Consider the following 13,636-nt stretch of genomic DNA (forward strand, 5'->3'; position numbering starts at 1 on the left):
ACACAGACCTAATGCCAGATTCAGCAGAATGGGACCAAATTGGAGACAAGATGCTTGCCAAAATGAGTCATATGATGCAAATTGAACATATATTGCAAACTTCTGGCTGGTTAGATGGTTTAGATAGCATTGCAGAAGCAACAAACTCTATCACAGCGCACATTCATGGAGATAGTCGAACGGCCATTGTGTGGCGTAATTTGCTGGCTGAAAAGCGTCAAGAGATTTTACGTGGTCAGGAAGAGCAAGCAGCAGACCATTTACCAGAAGCTTCAAAGTTTAATAAAAGTGTGATCAGGGATGTCAATGTAGTCAAAATTATTGACCAGTCTTATCTTGATAAGACATTCAAAGCTAAGCTACAAAGTAATCAAGAGCTGATCGATGACAGTGTAACTAAATATGAACTGAATGCCGAACAGGAACGAGCCTTCCGAATCATTGCCAATCATGCTACTGATCCAAGTGGAGAACAACTTAAAATGTATTTAGGTGGAATGGCTGGTACAGGAAAGTCTCAAGTTATCAAGGCCTTGATACATTTCTTTGAGCAATGACGTGAAGGTTATCGCTTCATATGCATGGCATCCACAGGTTCTGCAGCTGCCCTTATTGCTGGGTCTACATATCACTCTATGCTTGGCTTTAGTAAATATGGTGATTCACAGGCATCTTTAATGCAGGTTCGAGCACGCCTTCAGAATGTTGACTATATATTTGTAGATGAAGTGTCAATGGTTGATTGTCACAGTCTTTATCGTATCAGTTCTAAGATGTGTCAGGCACTAAAAAATGAAGGACAGCCTTATGGCGGAGTGAATATGATATTTGCTGGTGATTTTGCTCAGTTACCACCTGCAGGCACAGGTTCTCCACTATATTCACATGAGGTAGCAACATCTATTCACACAACGAACTCATATATTGAGCAGGAAATTATAGGCAAAGCACTGTGGCATCAAGTTACAACTGTAGTTCTTCTGCGTGAGACTGTAGTTCTTCTGCGTGAAAATATGAGACAGCGCCAACAAAATCCTAATGATGCTAAGCTACGCAAAGCTCTAGAGAACTTGCGCTTTAAGTCATGTACGATGGCTGACATAAAGCATCTCCAAACAATAAGCCAACGTTAAATCAGCCTAGATTCAGAAATGTGTCAATGATAACTTCATGGAACTCCTACCATGATAAGATTAATGAACTTGGCTGTGAACGATTTGCACAAGAGACCGGTCAGCCATTACATACCTTTTATTCTGTTGGGATACAGGTGATGAAGGTAAAAAATCAAAGAGAAATCAAAGGGCACTGAATCCCCAATGTACTTCTAATGTCATTGATCCTTTCCTTCAACAGAAACTATGGGATCTTCCACCGGCCAACTCTGAACATCGTGCTGGAAAATTAACTCTATGTTTGGGATTACCTGTAATGATTAAATCCAATGAAGTGACGGAATGTAGTGTCACCAATGGTGCAGAGGGGGTTGTAGTTGGATGGAAATCACGACCTATTGCTGATAACAAGAACACATTAGAAACACTGTTTGTCAAGTTGACAGCACCACCAACACCAATACAACTTGAAGGACTTCCCGAGAACGTGGTACCTATAAGTCAACAGGGACTAAAGACGAAATGTATGATGCAGAATGACAAGTTAATAATGATCATGAGACATCAGGTGGCTGTGCTGTCCAACTTTGCCATGACAGACTTTGCATCCCAAGGGCGTATGAGACCTGATAATGTGTGTGACCTGCAGAACTGTAAGAATCATCAGTCCATTTATACTTGTCTCTCACGGGGATCTACCTATGAGGGGACGATCATTGTTCAAGGATTTGACTCTCATAAAATGACCGGTGGATTGAATGGATACATGAGACAGGAATTCCGTGAACTGGAGTTGTTAGATGAGATTACCAAATTACGATACGAGCAGAAACTTTCAGATAAGGTTGAAGGGGTTACACGCAATGCTCTGATTCACTCCTTTCACACACAAAAAGGGCATGCCCACATTCCTAAAGGTATACACTTTAAACTTAAATGGTCCTCCGACAAACCATTTTCTCTAGATCCACCAGAAGAGAAAAGTCCATGGAAGATTATTCCTGTTCCCAAGAAGAAGAATAAGAAGAAGGGCAATCAGACTGAAGTTGAAGCAGAAAATGAACCAGAGGGTGAGCTTAGTGATGCACCACATACCTTAAAGAATGTTGTCAAATATGTCACTGCAAAGGGAACCAAGGTTTTAAATACTCTAAGCAATGATCCTGGAGAAAGACGTGGGACTAAACACAAGCGAGATATTGATGAAGTGAAGGAGGAAAATCCTGCCAAAAAGCAAAGAACAGACATACAGCTGAACAATGTGACTTCCTGTGCACCTGTAGGATTTGAACGGGATGCAGAATCATACAGTTGTGCTTATGATAGTCTGTTTACCATCCTATATGACATCTACTACACTCAGACTCGGCAATGGATTGCTACTGTCTCAGTGCAAAATGCTTACTTGAAAACCTTTACAGATGCATTTACGCAAGTGACTGAGGGCACATTGACCATGGAAGAGGCTAGAGATATGCTGCGACAAGTGCTTCACAAAGAGGATCCTATCGCATTCCCAGTAGAGGGACCTAATGGAACAGAACTTTTTAATTTATGCAGCATTGTACTCAAATATGAAGAGGAATACCTCTCAAGGACACTTACTGAGGTAGCCACTTAAGAATAATGATATATATAACCTAAATTTATACAACTTATGCCAGACCCGGAGTGTATGCTAAGAACAGTGATACAAAGGAGCAATGGTCCACTCCACCACACAAGTCTACCTAGAGTGTGGTTATACAAACCTATGCACTAACACAGGATTGTGGCTATGAACACAGGTAGGCATAGCTATGCATAGCCTCTACATGGCAGTGCATAGCACAGCCTACCCTGACTAATCAACAGGTATCTAGGTGCACAGCACCTTGCGTTGCTTTGAGTCTAGACCTTTGGGAGACTGATGAATTATCTAATCTAACACTTTCCCTTAATTCAACCAGTCTTCCCTCTTCAACACAATGCAAGAACCGTCTCATATACCTCTCCCTGAACCCACTCATTTCACAACATTCCAATGTTCCTCATCGCGCGATTTAGGCTTGGATGGATGATCGGCTTCCATCTCACTCTCATGCAGCATCATAGATGCAAGGTCATCCAGTTCATCAAACTGCTGAGTGGTGAAGTGCAGAGAGTGTCGCCGGATGTGTGCACGAGGTGACACAGCTGGGTGAACTAGCATGCGATGGGACAGTTGATTTGATGCCGGAATGGTGATGCGTTCCAATTCAATGGGTGGTGCTGGCCAGATACGCATGATGACATAGTAAAATGAAAGGAGGATGATTGCAGGGAAGAGTGCCCCTGCAGTAATAAGAAGAGCGAGAGCGAATGTTTTCATAGTGATAAATGGTGCAAAGAGATGATTTGAACCACAGCAGTGAGAATGGTATATGACGTGGCAGACACATGATCCGAGGAAGTCCAAGGAAATACAGACCCGAGAATGTCCGAGTCATTCAGCACATTCAGAAATATCCGAGGGTTTGGATATTAGATCTTCAAGTCCGTCATCTCGCAGCAGTAGATAATCTTTGCCGCTGGCAAGGACTTTGTTAAAATGTTCACTACCATCACTGCAGTAGGAATATACACCAGTGCAATTCGACCAGCCTCCACAGTGTCTTGAAGCCAGAAGAAGCACAGATCCAAGTGCTTTATTCTCTCATGATGTTCTCAATATTTAGAGACACTGATCACAAATGTGATATAAACATTGTCAGGAATCGTTACTGCCACGCGGAGCAATGGCCCACTCCACACAAGTTGGGTGTTCATATGGACGAGTTAGACAACAGTCTGGCTGTTCAACGTAGAGCTCGAGAGATCACTCCCTTTATAAGATACTTCAAAGAGCTCAACATTGCCATCTCCGATATGGCCTGCTCTGCGGTGATCACACATTTTGCTCAGTGGTGGAATGTAGAAGGATCTGAGATTGAGAAGATCAGACTGATAGATCAGCAGAACAGGGAGTTGGATGAGGAAGAGGCGATGGTGCGTGGTATTCTCGTCTTTGTGGATCTTAGCTGATAAATTCAATAGAATATTAACATTCTGGATACTCACCGACCATGGCATGATATTGAACAATTCACATTCGAGCTATCGCTCTTTTCTCAGCTACGTGTTCTTATTATCGACACTCCATTCACCATTCAGCCACTATCGCTCACTCTTCCAAAGTCGGTTCGAGGTATCCAACGCGCTATTAATCCAGATCGACCTGCCGTTGCACAGGAAGAAAGAATAATCACCGACTATTTATTCCAGGAACTTCCACAGCTTCGATGTTTACACGTTGCTCATTCTGAGCTCAGTATGTTTCATAACATGCCAGATCATGAGAGCTTCAATGGCTCTCAATTCACTGGACATCGTACGATCAATGGAATTGTCGAATATGGATGATGCGCAGTTGATGAAGACATTCGAGGTCATCGGACAGATCCAGATGAGCTGACGACTTGGGGTATGCCAGAGTATGAGTGTGACCCAGACAATGATTATTCTCCTGCTGCTTGGCCCTTTATGCAAAGTTTGGATGGATACTTCTATTGACTTACCGAGTTTCTTCCATTTTACAATGTTATCTCTGCCTCTTTTGTAGAGTCATGTTGCTTACAATTTGTCATGATTTGTATCTGTTTGCAGCATGATTAAATAGGATATACATTACTGAATGATGGTGAGTGAGCTATTCATGACTACAATAACTAAGCTAACAAATGTGAATTCTACTCAGAATTTGTGTCCATATTCTTCTCGCAATTCTCAGTGTCAAGACGTAAACGTTTGATGCCTCCAATCGTGGAGTCGTCTTCATCATAGCCTATCTTATGCTTGACCCTTCGAATTGGCAATATAGGTGTGACCAGCGAGTTCATAATAACATGGTTGCGATCCTGGAATAGAGGTACGTCAGCATTTGATCTATCCGATCCATTTGATTACCTTCTTACTGACAGCACTTGACGATCCAGAATGCAGATCGATTGTAACTTGCTCAACATGAGCATGCGTCTCTTCGATATTGGCACAGTGCAAAAGGTGACCTGAAGCTCTACGAGTTGACCTTCCTGGATAACTGATGGCTTTACGACAACAATGCTATATATGATAGTCAGCATTTGTGTTCTGCATCATTTTAAACATTCACTCACCTTGTTTCTCCTGAAGGCCTGGTGATACGTTCAAAGTATTGAACAACATTGTTTGTAAGATACTTCTCATCTCGAATACCGCTTCTTAGGATGCCAAACGGATCAATGTCGTTTCCAATCAGGATCTCATTGTCGTCCTCCATGTCTCGCGTAAAAGAAAGGTACCGATTGGAGAACTCTAACACAAGTTCATCATGTTCTCGTATTGGACTCTATGGGATGAGCATGCCTTTATCGAGATGTTGAGCAAACAGCTGATGAATGGCAATAACACCCTTGACTGCTTCTGCAAAGGTCGGAGAACCGAGTCCCGATAATTTCACAGACTGCATTGCTCTGAAGAGCTTTGAAGGGAGCCTGATATCTTTGCTCTGAAGAGCTTTGAAGGGAGCCTGATATCTTGTGAGTCGTATTTTTGTACATGTAGACAATGACGCTTACTGATCATTTCGCACAATTGGTGGCAAGTCCTTTTTGCAAAGAAATCCTTGCACGTGAAGAACTGCATCCTCTGGCTCGCTGTCCTCAATGCTATTGTATGGCCATATCAGATTCAGCTGAGTCTTGCTGTCTTCTTGACTAAAGACTTGTGTTGTTACTCGAGCGTAGTCAGGCTGTGCCCTTTGTGAGTGACTTATTCATCATTAACTGTATAAACTCTTACCTTGGCCATGTTGATTAATTGATGCATAGCATTACCACCTTGACTTTGTCCCTCAATAACTTTGGTTAACAACTGCTCTACAAATATGTTGTGAGTTTTATGCAGCAAGTGGAAGCCGTCTAACTTACTATACTTTTCCGCATTGTTTCTCATAAATTCCACGGCCATCTTGAATATACTGTAATGACGGTGTGATGCCAATATTGTTGGATAGATGAAGAGTAAACTAAGAGGTGAATGTTTTCTTTGATATGATAAATCCAATGCTGCTGTTCAACTTGATATCGTATGATGTAGCTAAGGAGACAATAATAGTCTGGATGCCCTAAAACGTCCAAGGTGCAATATATTCCCTATCATGTGATAATTCATTCACCCTCCAGATGTTCTTTATATAGTACATGGGCTTCTGTCGCTTTCCTACTGGCCAGTATAATACTTGAAAATACTTGAAAATAGTGGGACAATCATCCCCAACAAAATTTCCTCCTCAAAGATCTAATATTCAAGATCATCATACACTATATTCTATTTACATCAGCTGTATTTAAATTGTATAAAGACTAATGACCTTATGCTCTCATCGACGTTCAACCTATCCTTTGTATCCTCTTGTCTTTTAACAATGCCTCCTCGCACCAATTCAACTCCTACTAAGTGTGTTCCACTATACTGCTGGTGTTTGTAGCCTCTTGATAGGTTTCATTCTAGGAACTGTGGTCGTACTGCTGGCCGAAAGTCAATCAAGTCTGATAAGATGGTCGCTGACTCTGAGTGAGTGTTTTACTTCATGCCATGATAGCAATATGATTTTATATAAACAGTGTTGAGATGGATGAGACCTCACCTTCAAAGCAGAAGATAACTGCAGTAAAGTACATGTTTGATTTCAATGTTGTGACATCTCTCTAATACGACTCAGGTCAACTCCCAAAGCTGTAGTGCCTATGCCTCGTAATGTGAAGGCCAAAAACATGATGGACTATAGTGATGAGGATACAGTAACAAGGTACGTGCAGCTTACATTGTTTTTGATTATATGTTCAGCCGATGATCACAGGGAGAAGGCAATCACTATCCCTCACAAAGGTGGTAAGAACAACCAGACCATAGACAACAGCGATGAGGATATGGCAGTAAAGTGTGTGACTCATACAACATGTCTATTCAAAAGCTGACTATCTGCGTTAGTTCTTCTCATAAAGCTGGTAAGTATCAGAAGGTCGTCGAGAGCAGCAACGATGATAAAACCAATCTGTATGTCTTTCTGATACTGCTGATAGAAACTAGTTTAATCCTCTGATTTATCCAAGTGCTTCATGCATGTCCGGTCGTACCGCTGCCAAGATCGCTAGGTAAGTATTTTGTTACTGAGTCTTGAGTCGCTGTTTATAATGTGTGTAGTGCTAAGCTGAAGGATGTATTCATGGACAATGACTCCGATGTCGAGCAGTCTTTGGAGAGGTACGCTGTAGTCTTTTGTCTTTCTATTCTTCAAGTTTGAGTATCTTGTAGTGATGCGGCCCTACCAATCAATGAACCCGAAATTACCGAGACTCCGAAGAAGAAGGCGAATAAGGCATTCGTTCTTTTGCCGACTCCCATTAGTCCTTCGCCCAAGTTTGTAGTTCAATTTATACTGTTTTCAGACTCACTCATACATATGTTACTACAGCAAAGGAAAGGCGACTCATACACCCACCAAGCGAGTTTATGTCAGTGATTCTGACAAGGATGCACAGCCGGAACAGTATGTAACTTCAGTTTGACTATCGTCTTATATTTTTATACTATTTTATTCAGATCTTCTCCTATTAAGAAAGGTCGTAACAGGCAAAGTAGGCCTGACTCTGAAGCAGAAGCATCGACAAAGCAATCCAAGCTTAATCCTTATGATGTTATGACGTATGTTATTTTCTTATCTCACTTCCCTATACTTTAAACTCACTTTCTTACATAGCCTACTGCGCCTTGCCATGACAAAGATGTCAGAGCAGGAGAGACAAGATTTTTGCTTGCAAGTAAGGCAATACGATCCTAGAGACTGCGAGTATGTTAATAGCACAAGTATCTAACTGTCTATTGATTTCATTGAATAGCATCCGCTTGTCTCCAACCAAATCTGCCAGTGGATCTAAAGGCAAAACCGAGGATGTTCTGTAAATATGTTTAATTATATTGTTATATGATACATTCTAAAACCTATTTGTACCACAGCATTCACCAGCCTTCACGCTCAGATGTTCAGAAACTGTTGCCCTCGTAAGCAAACATGAATATTTTCTGGTATATTCATTGATTCTAATATCCACCTTAGTAAAGCAATCGTAAAGGATGGAAAGATGGAGATCAATGTAAGTGTCGTTGTTTGTTCCGATGCATTTCTAAGAATAACCATATTTGTTTTAACTTTTAGAATGAGTACATACATTCCACGCCTCTGTGCTTTAACTTATACTGTTTTCAGAGATACTGACGAAGGAGAGGAAAATTTTGAGTGCCAGGTCACATCCATAACCTTGATGGATCCGATTCTTCTCAAGGCTGGTGCCTACGAGACTTTGCCTCCCTTTCGACGGTTTGTAAGTTATATTTTACTCTTGTTTTACATTTTCTCACTCATAATATGCAGCGCCTACTATGTGATCACGTATCAGCCTATCAATACACTGACATCTACTGGTGTGCTGGACGGCTTTATGGGATATCAGGTGAACAAGCCGTAAGTCACTACTTCACTTTGCAGCAGATGCAATTTGTCTAATATTACATCGTAGCGCATTGATCAAGGCTCTCACCTTCGCTTTCAGCGATGGTCTGTTTGTCAATCCTGCACGCGCAAATATAAAAAACTATCAGATGACAGGTTCTTTGGAAAGCCGGCTGGGGGCTCGTCAGCTGGCCATTACCTTTGGTGCTGTAACATTCAGCGCTGTCGCTGCCTCTTGTATGATACATTCTATGTCAAAGTGGACAAAAGATATCAACATTGTGCCGATGAGCCTAGAATGGGAGTGGACTGTTGCATTCTTTGGCTCATTCATTGGTGACAACTATGGTCTTTACACCTATCAGAACAGTGTCACCATGTCCACCAGACCATCTACATTGGAGCATCCTGACTATGCGGGCAATTGTACGTCCGATATTCTGTTTTATGTCTTCTTTCACTTTGCTTATTCTTTTTTTTTAGCTGGCAGTACATCACTTAACAAGATGCTCAGCAAGGCTTCTCCAAGCAAGGCTGTCGCGGGCAGGCATGGTGGCCCTTCTACCAGTGCTGATGGAAAGCATGCAGCTGGCTTTATCTTACCGCAGGGGAAAGTTCCTAGCACACTTGATCATTGGGATGATGGTATGTCTGTTCTACAATATTCTCTGATCTTAACACTGATACGTCTGAGTCTTAGTTGTTGTATATGACTGCACTGTATTCTTCCAGGGCATTGAGAGTCGCAAGCGAGATAATGAGTTCTCTTTCAATTCAGTGCGCGACACCTGCCCGCGTTGGAATAATGAGGTTCCTCTTGGTTCTTTTGTTGCTGTCCTGTACAGCCCTAGCCAGTACAAAACCAAGCTGGGGACAGACTCAGTGTCGCTCAATCTGATGGCGGTCTGTATTTTGTTGAAGGAGAATAAATTGCACGGTGCTGTCTTCTCAAATACCTGGTCGTTACAATTGTCTGATGCTTGCATCTTGAATATTATGAGCGTACTTTGCATCATAGTTTGTTGATATGCATAAGAAATATTGAGACCTCTGACTTGAAAGTTTGTTACGTGAATGCTGTAGTCTGATCACGTGCTCTGTTGTGTTCATTATGTCATTTTTTTGGCCACATCACAACATCTCTTGTATCAACCACCACCATGCTTGCCTATCAAATTTGTCTGAGGTTGCTAATAGCAGCCTTTTTGTGCTTTCAGCTCATGCTAGCTGGCCTTCTTGTGTCACAGTTAACTATAAACTGTAATTCTAATGTAAGCAAACTATATTGTTGGCAATCAAGAACTGTGATACCTGAGAAAATTATGTTGATTGAAGAAGATACCTCTTTTGAGCATGTTGCTAGGGTGCTGGCAGACACACTCTCAGAAATTTCTGTGCGGCCAGACCGCAGGGTACAGGCAGACACCCTCCTGAAAAGATCTGTGCAGCTAGACCGCAGGGTACAGGCAGACACCCTCCTGAAAAGATCTGTGCAGCTAGACCGCAGGGTACAGGCAGACACCCTCTCGAAAAGATCTATGCAATTTAATTACAATGTACTCGCAAACACCCTCTTAGAAAATTCAGTGTGGCTACACCACAGAGTATTGGCAGACGGCCTTTCAAAAACACTAACACAATTTGATTTCAAGACTTATTATGTGTATGTCCTGTTAAAGAAATCTCATTATATAACCGATTCGGTGACCTCTCTATCATATGTAGTTGCTCATATTCTGTTCTATAAACCAATTCCATATTTGCTACTTACTCATCAGATATTGCTTCGTCCATTTTTTCACAGACATGACTTTCGCATTTTTCTTCAAAAAACTGGTAACTCTATACAGTCAGAGGCTCAGACTCAACCTAAATCTTTCCACCTTATATTTCATACATCACTGGGAAATATGCATGGCGGAGGCATCACTGCTAAAAAAACCTCATATATGGACTGCTGCTGACCTTGAAGGATACAGTGAAAAATCCCATAATATTAATGATCACTTTAAATTCTGGGATTATGTACCAAAGAATATAATAACCACCTCTGAACTTCAGTCACACATTATTTATGCAGATATACCTCTCTATATATTAGCACAAAGATTGTTACAAGGCTCCAAAAGGCTCAACCATGTCAGAATAATGCTCAATACTGTCAGACTTACCGTGTATCAGGTAAGAAAACAGCATCTAAAAAGCATCCAAGGATAGATAGTGAGATTAGTTCCAAGACTACATTTCCACCACCACCTCCAACTACCACCTTAATTCATCAGACTATTCAGGGATTTTGTACAGACACTGGTTTGTCTCAATTTGTAGAAACAGCCTGTATGATTTGTGCACAGCTAAAACCTGTCACAGAGCTCACACATCTGACTAAAGTACAAGTTGACCTCTCATTATTATGCACCTCTGACTTTATCCAGACTCGAAAAGAACATTTTGCAGAATATGATCCTATGCAAGAACTCTCTGGGCCAGTTACATTACCAAATTGTGACAACATATGCGCTCACTGTCTGTCAGATTTGCAGCAAGGCAAAGTACCTACAGATGCCCTTGCAAATGGACTTTGGATTGGTGAGATTCCATTACAATTACTGGATCTCACTTGGACAGAGAAAATGCTCATTGCACGTGTAAAATATAATCACTGTATTGTATGGGTAGCATCATCTCGAATGCATAAGATGAAGGCCAATGCGGTATGTCATTCTGTTCCTATGCCAAAAATCTATGCAGCATTACCACCCAGTCGTGAAGAACTGGATGAAGTCCTTGCATTTCTCTATATTGGACCATCAAAGCCTACACCCAAGGAGTATGCTCGTACCCCTTTTCTTGTTCATCGCAATAAAGTTGCACAAGCACTAGAATGGCTTAAACTCAACCATATTGATTACGCTGACCTTGAGATTTCTTATTCAAATCTACAGACCTATCCAGAAGATGTTCCTCCAGTAATCGTCGACTATCACCAATCTTATGATGGTACCAAAGTTGCAGAGGCTACCGCAGTGCATGATACTGCAGAAGATGATGGCACAACAGAAGGCCAGTGTCCATTCACTGTGCATGGCTTGACAGGTACTTCTATGGTAAATATAATGACTATGAAGCCACTAGAGATTCATGCACGAGCTATACAACACTTTAAAGAAGGCAAGGTGCGAGTGCAATCCCAAGCTGTACATTGGTGAAGGTGATCATGAATATCGACTTTATGGAATGATATACTTTGGTGGATTTCACTTTACATCTCCGATTGTAATGGCAGACAAGCAAATATGGTATAATGATGGTATTAGCACCGGTACTTACTCCAAATCTGAGTGCTCCTTGAATGACATGGCAGCAAATGTATTGGCAGAAGTTGAGAACAGAAGGTGTAGCATTGTTACGATTCCTGAGGTACGAAGGAATCGTTCTTATACAGGATGAGCTCTAGAGGGTGCTTATCCTGTCATGATGTTTTCCCCAAACTGTGGGAACGACTTTTGACTACAACTTTTGTATGCGTGATCTAGGGTTAGGGCTGAGTTTGTAGGAATGCCACAAGGGTTAGGGTCAGGCTTCATCTACAAATGTTCTAACAGCTACCGACTGTAACTACAAGCGGACATTCAAAAAAAGTTGTATTGAAAACCGACGCGACTTGTACAAATAGCTATCAACAGATGGGTGGCTGTGGCACTTAGATTAGATAACAGATATCAGCTGTACTTCAATATACAGCGCAACCACAGAGGCACGTGATGTATATATTAAGTGCGATGCGGGTATGCTAAATGTGGAATGCTCCTGTGGTCATGACCGTTAGCTGCAGGCAAAAAAACCATAGGGGCACACAGATGTTTATATCGAGTGCAATGCGGGTATGTCAAATGTGGTACATTCCTATGGTCATGACTGTTAGTTGTGGGCATGATCACAGAGGCGCGTGAAAGAAGGTGTCCTTGCAGTGCGGATACCTATCTGGAGTGCAATGTCTAAACAGTTGGAAATGTTTCATGTGGCACACACCTGGAGTTGTGTCCCTTGGTTGCAGTTGTGACCACAGGCATGTGAAAATGTGCGTATTGCCTGTGGGGACCTGTATTATAGTGGTCGGTGTGATTGCAATTCAGGAGGGCTCGTGATAACATGCAATCTGTCTCTGATTTCTGTGAGTGATGATGCTAATATCTTGCCATTCTATGACACGTCTCTTTCTGTGAGGGTGGATGCTAGTACCCTGCCATTATATGGTGTGTCTCTTTCCATGAGGGTGGACACCAGTACCCTGCCGTTAAATGGCACATCTCTTTTCGTGAGGGTGGATGCCTGTACCCTGCCATTACATGGCACGTCTCTTTTCGTGAGGGTGAACACCAGTACCCTACCACTACGTGACACATCTCTTTTTGCAATGGTGGATGCCAGTACTGTATCATTACATAGCACATCACTTTCAATAGTGGACATTAGTACTGAGGTGGTAGAAGATAGTATAAAACCATCTGCAGAAGTAAGCACTGATGACGAGTCATTAGACAATACTACAGATAGCAAGCTGGACATATGTAGACAGCAATGGCAATCAGCCAAAGAAGAGACAACATATTGGAGTGTGCTTAATGCAATGGTCAGAGTTGAGTCAACGATGGTGGTTTTGTAGCAAGAAGCTGAGGCTGCAGAACGGGCAGAATTTTTGAATTCGGCACTCTGAGTTAGGTCTAGCTAGAGTCAGACTACAAATTTTGTACTCTCTGGTGTTAATGAACTACATCGTGACTAGAATGGGGGTTTCAAAGTGGTTGTAGTGAAAACCAATGCGACTCACACAAATAAAGCTCAATAGAAGTGGTACAGCAGCCACAGGAGGCTGATGCATTATAGTTAGGGAAGTGAGGGAAACACATAGTAATTCTAAGATGTAGAAATGAGTATCATTAAAATCTATGCATAAAATAGTGCAGAATACTCT

The 13,636-nt window shown here is 41.8% G+C and overlaps 3 protein-coding genes across 3 annotated transcripts; 2 read left to right on the forward strand and 1 right to left on the reverse strand.

The window, feature by feature from the left end:
* Positions 1-3,120: 3,120 nt before the first annotated feature.
* Positions 3,121-3,465, reverse strand: SCP_0604850 (hypothetical protein; the record flags this gene model as incomplete). Its single annotated transcript, XM_027759618.1, has 1 exon — positions 3,121-3,465. The coding sequence occupies one exon, from the start codon at positions 3,463-3,465 to the stop codon at positions 3,121-3,123; it is 345 nt and encodes a 114-aa protein (XP_027615419.1).
* A 536-nt stretch (positions 3,466-4,001) lies between these two features.
* SCP_0604860 (hypothetical protein) lies at positions 4,002-4,157 on the forward strand (the record flags this gene model as incomplete). Its single annotated transcript, XM_027759619.1, has 1 exon — positions 4,002-4,157. One exon carries the CDS (start codon positions 4,002-4,004, stop codon positions 4,155-4,157), a length of 156 nt encoding a protein of 51 aa, XP_027615420.1.
* A 2,419-nt stretch (positions 4,158-6,576) lies between these two features.
* Positions 6,577-9,512, forward strand: SCP_0604870 (hypothetical protein; the record flags this gene model as incomplete). Its single annotated transcript, XM_027759620.1, has 22 exons — positions 6,577-6,608; positions 6,663-6,725; positions 6,776-6,826; positions 6,874-6,960; positions 7,012-7,092; positions 7,143-7,208; positions 7,265-7,306; positions 7,356-7,415; positions 7,467-7,571; positions 7,627-7,701; positions 7,755-7,856; positions 7,912-8,001; positions 8,051-8,110; positions 8,169-8,213; positions 8,269-8,305; positions 8,368-8,372; positions 8,419-8,529; positions 8,584-8,673; positions 8,729-9,087; positions 9,145-9,306; positions 9,362-9,438; positions 9,507-9,512. 22 exons carry the CDS (start codon positions 6,577-6,579, stop codon positions 9,510-9,512), a joined length of 1,806 nt encoding a protein of 601 aa, XP_027615421.1.
* Between the last annotated feature and the right edge of the window lie 4,124 nt (positions 9,513-13,636).

Source organism: Sparassis crispa (genome assembly GCF_003851025.1).
Source record: "Sparassis crispa DNA, contig_000005F, whole genome shotgun sequence".
NCBI lineage: Eukaryota > Fungi > Basidiomycota > Agaricomycetes > Polyporales > Sparassidaceae > Sparassis > Sparassis crispa.